The sequence below is a fragment of the Lipotes vexillifer genome, unplaced genomic scaffold (genome assembly GCF_000442215.2).
Source record: "Lipotes vexillifer unplaced genomic scaffold, Lipotes_vexillifer_v1.1 scaffold184, whole genome shotgun sequence".
In the NCBI taxonomy this organism is placed as follows: domain Eukaryota; kingdom Metazoa; phylum Chordata; class Mammalia; order Artiodactyla; family Lipotidae; genus Lipotes; species Lipotes vexillifer.
In genome coordinates, this window is record NW_006783561.1 from 1,230,634 (window position 1) to 1,239,430 (window position 8,797).

At 49.7% G+C, this 8,797-nt stretch overlaps 1 protein-coding gene across 1 annotated transcript in view; it reads right to left on the reverse strand.

The window, feature by feature from the left end:
- Positions 1 to 8,797, reverse strand: part of SLIT1 (slit guidance ligand 1) — a 174,234-nt gene that overhangs the window by 24,987 nt on the left and 140,450 nt on the right. Inside the window, exons 21-23 of the mRNA XM_007456197.1 lie at positions 6,850 to 6,982; positions 4,632 to 4,700; positions 1,550 to 1,621 (exon numbers count right to left, since the gene is read on the reverse strand). Coding sequence (XP_007456259.1) covers positions 1,550 to 1,621; positions 4,632 to 4,700; positions 6,850 to 6,982 — 274 coding nt within the window. The remainder of the gene's footprint in view (positions 1 to 1,549; positions 1,622 to 4,631; positions 4,701 to 6,849; positions 6,983 to 8,797) is intronic.

The following is an 8,797-nucleotide window of genomic DNA, read 5'->3' on the forward strand; positions in this document are numbered from 1 at the left end:
TCTGTGCTTTGAATATACTAGCCTTTAGATAGCTTAGATGCATATCTAAGGAAAAATTTCAAATGACCCCAGACTCTTACATCTTCCCATATGTAGAAAAGCACTAAAATCATTAACTTGAGATATCTGTTCTTTGTGATTAACAGTAACCTTTTGATGCTTGACCACATGTTTTTCTCAGAAAAAAAAGTTCGTATGTATCCTGGCTCGTCCCTTCCCTCTTCAGAGCAGTTCCTCAGAGCTATCTGAGAGACTGTCTCCAGGCTATAGTCCTCTGGAAGGTCCCCGAATAAAACTTAACTCACAATTTGTGCATAAAAGAAAACTTTCAGTCAACAGGTTCATGAAGACTTTGAAATGGAAACCAGTTGACTAATAGACCTGAGGCAGGTAAGTGCAGCACTTTGTGGCCTTGGGACCACATTCTGCTCCTGGGGGCCTGACTGAGTCAGGACCCTGTCTTTTAGGGTACTGGCTCTATTATTTGACCACAGTAGAACCAAAGGGAAAGTTCTTAAGTCCTGGGCACATCATCTGTAAAGTGAGGTATTGGGAAGGTGAACGAAATACATTCTTAAGCTCCAGGCAAATATAAATGATGCTTGTTAATACTTTCCAATCAATTGCTTGGAATATAATTAAAGCAATCATTAAAATATCTTAGAATATGGGCACAAAAATGTTCAGAGAGTAACCGTTCACAATAGTCCAAACTGGAAACAGTGCAAATATCCATCAGTGGTAGAATGGATAAGGAAAGTATGGTATATTCCTACAAAGGAATACTATACAGCAGTGAAAATGAAGAGACCACAGCTTCACACAAACATAATGGTAAATAAAAGAAGCCAGACATAAAAGACTATATCTTGTATGATTCAATTTATATAAGATTCAAAAGTGGGCAACATTAAACTTCATTGTGTAGAAATGCATATGTAGATGGTACTATAAAGAACAAAGAAGTGATCATTATAAAACTCCAGGTAGGGACTGCCTTGGGTGTGGGGGGAGAGAGGAAGAATGATCAGGAAGAGATGAGGGGACTTTTGGGGTGCTAGCTGTGTTCTATTTTTTGCCTTAGGTATTTACACATGTTCTAGCTTTATGATTATTTGTTAAATTGTACATTAATGTTTTTTGCACTTTTCTATATACACGCTGTGTTTCACAATAAAAAAAAAAGTTTTAAAAATGTCTTTTCAGGGCTTCCCTGGTGGCGCAGTGGTTGAGAGTCCGCCTGCCGATGCAGGGGACACGGGTTCGTGCCCCGGTCTGGGAGGATCCCACATGCCGCGGAGCGGCTGGGTCCGTGAGCCGTGGCCGCTGGGCCTGTGCATCCGGAGCCTGTGCTCCGCAGAGGGAGAGGCCACAACAGTGAGAGGCCCGCATACCGCAAAAAAAAAAAAAATGTCTTTTCAGTGGGCACGCCCCGTCACCCTCCCTGGAGGGTAAGGGAGGCTACGTGGGGATACCTGCCAGTGACCGAGGCTTGGGGAGAGTCTCAGTAGCCACAAGCCCTCCCTCCACCTCCCGCCATGGGACTCACAGAGTGGTCAGCTGGCTCATGTTGGTGAAAGAGGAGTTGCTTAAGGAACTGATCTTGTTGTTACTCAGGTCCCTGGAAAAGACAAAAGTATCATCATTTAGAAAGAAAGAACTCCTCCCCTCTCCCACTCTGGCCATGGCCATCCCTCAGCCAGGCGGGCGAGTTGTTCTGACCGGCACTCTGGGGGGTGGGAGGTGGTGGAGGGGCGCTTGGTTCACAATTATTTACAGCCCTCCGTTCTGCTCCCTGAACTCGCTCTGTGTCTCCAGGGTTTCAGGTCTCCATTTCCTCATCCCCCACCCCATGCAAGTATAGCCTGGCTCTCACCCTCCACCCACCATGGAAATGCTCCCACCAAGGGCATCAGCTGCCCCCCAACTGCCAGGTCTAGGGGGCTCTCTAACCTTTCTCTCTCGCTAGTACTTTACGTGGGTTTGTTCACTCACCCTCCCTATAATCCTATGAGGGAGATAGTAAACCCATTTTATAAAAGAAGGTGCAGGGTCTCAGAGTGATGAAGTGACCCACCCAGGGTCACACAGCTGGGAGGAAGTACAGATGGAGTCAAACCCCAGTCTGTTGGCCCCCAAGCCCCAGGTCACGGCAATGTGCTCTCCAAGTGACCCTGTAGCACTGGCCCAACTGACCACCCTCTTCTCAAATCTCCTCAGACCACTGTCTTCCCACGTTCCCCCTACCTCTCTGGTGAATGCTTCTTTCTCACCCACCCCTTAGGAACGGCGATCACTAAGCCCTGTCCTCGCTCTTCCTCTTCCTTTAGTCCCTCAGTCCTCGGTGACGCTCCTGGCTCCCTCACCATTGTGCACAAATGGTGCCCTCCTCTGTGGCCCCAGCCAGACCTCTCTCACGAAGTCCCCTCCAGAGACCTGATGTCCCACAGACACTCCAATTCTTGTGCTTCCTCCCACCTGTGTGCCCCGTGCTGTGCTCTCCATCCTGGTCAGCAGCTCCAACCACCCAGAAACACTGCCCTACCCCCACATCCTCCCTCCCAGACCCTCACCTAACTGGCTTGTGCCTCTGTTCATCTGTTCCATCTGCCCCCTCCTCCCAAGTTTCTGCTACATCAAGCCACCGTCATCTCTCTCCTGGTTTCTGCCTTATCTCTCACCCACAGCTTTGGCCCCTGTTGATCCATCTTCCACATGGTGGGCACCACACAATCTTTCTAAGACACAAATCTGATGAGGTCACTTCTCTACTAACAAACCCGCAGTGGCTCCCATTTACTTAAAGTGCAACCTCCAGACCCTTTAGCTTCACCACCTGCCAGGTACTCCAGGGCATGGCCCCCCTCCCTCACATCCCTTGCATGAATTTGTTACCCTTCTTGAAATTCTCTTGCCCCTGGATATCCTGTTCCCTCTGCCCCTGGTGAACCCTGACCTCTCCCAGCCCTTACCCAGAGCCCACCACTCCTTCTTTTGAGCCACAGCCCTAACATGTGCATTTACCTCTGTTGGAACACTCATCACTCCACACGACGTATGTGCTCCTATTTCTCACCCTTGCATGCCCCCAGACCGTGACATTTAGCTGGGGACCCATGACTTTAGGGGGAGGGCTTCATATCTGCTCACTTCATGCAGTTCTTGACTCAGCAAATAAAACCATGTGCCCTGCCTTCATTTTCTTTTAGTAAATGTTCCTCTAATTAATCTCATTCAAAACCACTCCATTGTTCCTAGAGACACATTTAAATACATCACCAAACTTCAAGTACACTTTGTGGTGGTCCTTCCCCATGATAAGGAGGTGCTGGTATTTCAGCCCCCAACAGGCAGCTTCATAGTAAGAACTGCCTTCACATTAGTCCCCTCTCCCTCACTTTCTCCTCAAGCATATCCGCACCACTAGTGGGGCTGCCTCAAATTAGACCAAAGAAAGGCTGTCTCTCTCTTTGTCACTCTATCACCAGCCACAAATCACTCTAACCACCACCTCTCACCTCCACCGTTGGAACAGTCAGTCAAAACACCATGGCTAGGTCATTAGCAAAGACAGATAAACTGGAGTTTCGAAATTCTGTAAGCCAGTGCTACTCAAAGTAGCTAGTCCTCAAACTGAATGTCCCCAAACAAGGGACTTGAGCCAAAATGCAATCACCTATGACACTAAACACACAACTTAGTTTAGCTAACATTTTTTTCACAGCAATACTTTCCCAATGAAGGAAGAAGCAATGCGTTGATTAAAATTCTGGTGCGAGTTCCTTATCTAGTTTCAGGCACATTACAAAGAGTTCTCAGGCTGCCATTGCCCCATAGACCGCACTTTGAGCAGCACTGCTCCCTCCAAGGCACTTCAGATGAAATGTTCTCTGGACTTCTTTTTGGTGGGATCTGGCCAATAGGCAGATAAAGACAATTGAAGTGAGGTGTTAATTAAGCTGGAAGGCTAAGAGGAGCTGAACTTATTCTGAGGCTTACTTTGTATGTTTTCATGAAGCAGAAAGGTCAAAAGTGGAAATAACAGAAAAGTAGATGTTAGCCTACAGAAAGGGTTAGTTACAGATGTGTATTTGAGGCTGCCATATTTCATATTTGGTTTAGGAGCCAAGGTTGGATCAGGAAGTTTTCCATAACTCTCTTCTTCTGCTCTGGCTCCTACCTTTGCAAGGATAACCCTCTTTAATTATAATTACCAGCCTAGAGGCTTGGGGAGATGGTGTGGGCAAAAGCACACAGGTTCCAACCCAAGAGAGCCTGGAACAATGCAATTCCCAAGAATGGCCACTAGATGGCAAAATAGTTCTGTGCACAGATGTTCCCAAAGGGATGGGGTGAAATTAAAAAACGGATCAGTACCATACAGGGAATATAGCCAATATTGTATAATAACTATAAATGGAGTATAACCTTTAAAAGTTGTGAATCACTATATTGTACACTTGTAACATATAATATTGTACATCAACTATACTGCAATTAAAAAACAAAACAAAACAAAACAAAAATGGATCGGCCAGAGTGGCATCTGTAGGGAATTCCAGGAAAGCTGGAGCCACAATGGCTAGATTCCAATGGCCCTCCTGCCCTCTGAGACAGGCCTGGATACTCACACAAGCTGCAGGTACTTGAAGGTGGACAGCTGTCTCGGAACCAGCGTGAACTGATTCCCATCCAAGTAGCTACAGGAGAGAACACAGCAGTTAGTGTAGCCATCTCGGCCTTGGGCAGAGCCTGGTGCAGGGAGAACATTACCCTGCAGCCAGGGCCTTCTCACTCATTTCCTCTCCTACATGTACACTACACAGTTGGTCCTGAATCGCTAATTGGAGAAGAAAACACGGACATTTATTAGGCCATTTGGGAAGATGCCACTGAAACACTTGGTAAAAGCCACTGAGACATGAAGCCTCCTGTGGCTTCCTTCCCGAGCCCCTGCCTGGCCCTCTCAGCACCCTCCCTGTCGGTGGGCACCACAGGCTCAATCCTGGACCCCCTGGTCTTCCCTCTCTTCTCTCCAGCCTTCTTGGCCAAATAGGTAATTTGTAATAGGCTAATACCCACCTGCCAGGTCCTCAGCAGCACTCAGGGCCCCCCTCTACCTGCTGGCAAGGTGCCTGAGGCTGGCCCCAGACCCAAACATGCCCAAACCTAAGCTCTGTGTTTTCACACCCACACAGGCTTTCCCTGACTGCATCAGCACTACACTCCATGTTCCTAACCGTCCAGGCTCAGGACCCCGAAGGTGACTCTCCAACTCTCTCTGTAGTCAGTTCTGTGACCGACCCGGCTTCTCCCACCCACTGGTCTCTCATCATTCGCAGAGCTTGGGATTCAAAATGCTGTGACCTGCCCTCCCTCCCCCATGGCCACCAGCCATCCTTCCTAAGCTGACGGGAGCACCGGGAACTGCAGCCCCACCGAAGGCAGCCTTCAGGATGCCTTTGTTCACCCCCCAGAGGTCCACAGAGCACAAATCAGGGCCTTACTCCCCTGACCCATCACCCTGCATCCTACAGAATGACTCCCGGCCCATATCCTTCGATCCTCTCAGCCTCCCTTGTCAACAAACCCAGCAGCCCCATTTTACAGCTGAGGAAACTGAGGCTTAAAGTCTCTGAACTTCAGCATCCTCAGTCAAGGGAGCCAGGCTGTCCTGCCTGTCCCATTACTCCCAGGGTTGCTAGGAGGCACCAAGGAGAGAACGGGACATACGACATTTACAGAAAATTGGGCGGGGGATGCAGCAGGAGAGTCACTGGACAAGGACTGCAGTGGTTGGTGTGCTTGTGAAGAAATACCAGCCCTGCAGGTAACGAAAGAAATACAAATGAAAACCTCACGAGCTCCGCTCAGGGAAAAGAAAAGCTCGGGGCTTCCCTGGTGGCGCAGTGGTTGAGAGCCCGCCTGCCGATGCAGGGGACATGGGTTCGTGCCCCGGAGGATCCCTCATACTGCGGAGCGGCTGGGCCCGTGAGCCATGGCCGCTGAGCCTGCGCATCCGGAGCTTGTGCTCCGCAATGGGAGAGGGCACAACAGTGAGAGGCCCGCGTACAGCAAAAAAAAAAAAAAAAAAAGCTCGGCTACGGAGGCCTGAAGGGACCAATCCCAAGGGCAGGAAGAGTCAGGGCCTGACCCAGGCCTTCCCTTTGGAGGGATCTGTCAAAGAAGCCTGCTCTCCATCCCGCTGTCTGCCATACACATTTATACCCACGTCCCCACATGGGCTCAGATACCAAATCCAAATCAACAAAGAGTTAGCACCACAACCCCAGTGTTGATGGGGCATGGGATGGGGAGGGGGAGCGAGAAGGCTCTTTCCACACACGGCGGGCAGGAGTGCAGAGGAGACGGCTTTTCTGGAAGGTCATCAAGAGTCCCAACAATGCACCGCTCTCCGACTAGCAGTTTCGCTGAAGGGATGCTCACCTCAGTGCTATTTATGAGAGTAAACAAATTGGAAGCTTAAATACCAACAAAGGGGGATTTGTTATATAGATCACAGTAGATTCACGTGATGGAATATTATGTGGACAATAAAAACAGCTTCTGTGAGCGTTCTCATGAAGGGAATGCTCATGAGATGATGTGAAGTGGGAAAAGCAATGTAATTTCTTATTTTAAAGGCAGAGCTTAGTTTAAGGGGATGAAGCACTCGCCACGGGGGACCCCTGCCGTCAGGTGACTGCAGAGCAGGGGGGGGCGGTCACAGAGAAGCTCAGACCTCCTTGGAACCAGTGTCTCCTGCAAAGCCCTAACTCCAAGCGCCTAGTCAGCTAACATCTGCTTTCGGTTGCCCTCTCTTCCTGCCACCAGGCAGGGGTTACTCACAGCTCTGTGGCATTCTTGGGGATGCCCTTGGGCAAGGCCTGCAGGTGCTTGTTGCTGCATCGGACCACGGTGTCCAGGCAGGCGCACTCCTGGGGGCACTGCGGGCGGGGCAGGCAGCCCCCCTCCTCCTGGCCTGGGGAGGAAGGCGTGAAGCCATGTCAGCGAGGGGACAGGCCTCCTCAGGGCCTCCTGCAGCCAGGCCCCAGCTCCAGGGCACCTGCGGACAGTGGCCCCGCGCTGACAACACCTTGTGCACCAGTAAGTCTCCTCTCAGCTGCACCCTTCCCCCACCAGGGGGACCTGTTTTGAGCTTAAAATAGGCCTTGGGTCCATCTCTTCCACCTCAGCTCTGAGGCGAACCCAGGCACTGCAGAGAAGGATGGCAGCCGCACCATTTCTTGAGCACCTACTATGTGCCGAACACTGTATCGAACGTAATCTCCTTAACGTATGTAAGGAGAGCAGCCATTACCCCTAGAATGTGAGCATCACGGGGACAGAGACCTGCACCTCCTTCTCTGTTCACTGAAGGAGCCCAGCACGGAGAGCAGGGCCTGGCACACAGCAGCCTCCAAATTAGGTCAGTTGAATGAAGGAATGAAGGAACTTCTATCTTACTGAGATCTGGAGCGTTTAAACAGCTTGCTCGGGTCAGAAGGCTGATCAGAGGCAATTCAGGGTCTGTACCCAGGTCTGGCTGGCACACAGTCTGAGCCCCTTCTGTCCCACCATCTTTCACAGATTCAATAAATAGTACTGAGCGCCCTCTGTGTGCCTTCCTTCCTTCTGATTGGGTGTAGGAGGGACGATAAGGACACCACCGTCAGAGTTGCTAGGAAGCAGGTGACAGGGACTGTTGGTTATGGAAGGCGTCTGCTGTGTGAAGGTGCCACGTGATAAGGATGAACTCACTGAATCCTCACAACATCTCTCTGTGTATGTGCTACTATCAGCCCATTTTAGAGAAAAGGAAACTACGGACAGAGTGATTAAGTAACTTGCCCAAGGTCCGCCAGCCTGGAAGGGGTCCCGCAGCCTGGAATCCAAGCCAGCTGCCTCCAGAGCATCCTTTCACTCCTAGGAAGTTATTCTAAGGGGAAAAACTGAGTATATGTACAGAGAGTTATCTATCAGGATGTTCCTGGCAGCACGAGGCATAACAGCAGAAGTTTGGAAGCATGTAAATGCCACGCGATGCCTCCAGACAAGGGACTGTCATGTTGAGAAGGTACACGGGCAGTACTGCAAGACCCTACGTGTGTCATACGTGGGCACACGAACACTCAGCAAAGATCCAGGGGGCCACACACGGAGTGCTGACAGGAGTCATCTGGGCTGGGGAAGTAGAAAGAGGGACTCATCAGCGATCCTTTTATTCTCCTTCTGGATTGTCCATTATTTTGGGTTTTGTTTTTAAGGAAATAAAGATGCCTCACTTTGTGAGAAGAAAAATAAAAAGAAACTGTTTCTTGGAAAAAAATAATGCTTTCAAAAAAATACTTGATGGCATCAGAAAATGTCCAAAATACATAGTTCAGGTTTTGTTTTTAAAAAAAAGAAACTATGATACAAAATATATATGTGAGAAGTATGGAGTTTTGTGTTGTTTATTTTAAAAGCTAGAAGCCAAACTGCTCTTAGAGAATCCATTGATTTTGTTTAGAATTTAGAAAAATACCCTGTCATTCTTGGCGTGAAAGCTGAAGCTCCCCACCCAGCACCCCTCTCACTGGCTTGGATGGACCAGCCTGAGAGCTGAACTGCCCCCTGGAAGCAGACCGGAGAGAGGACAGGAGGGGCTGAAGAAGGGGGGCCCAGGACTGGGCAAGACGCAACCTTGTTCTGTCACCTTCGGTAAAAATCTGCTTCCCACAGCTGCCTGTGTGAATGATGCTCTGGGGGCTGGGTTGGAGAATGGAGGGACGGGCTAGATTCTGCATGGGGAGGG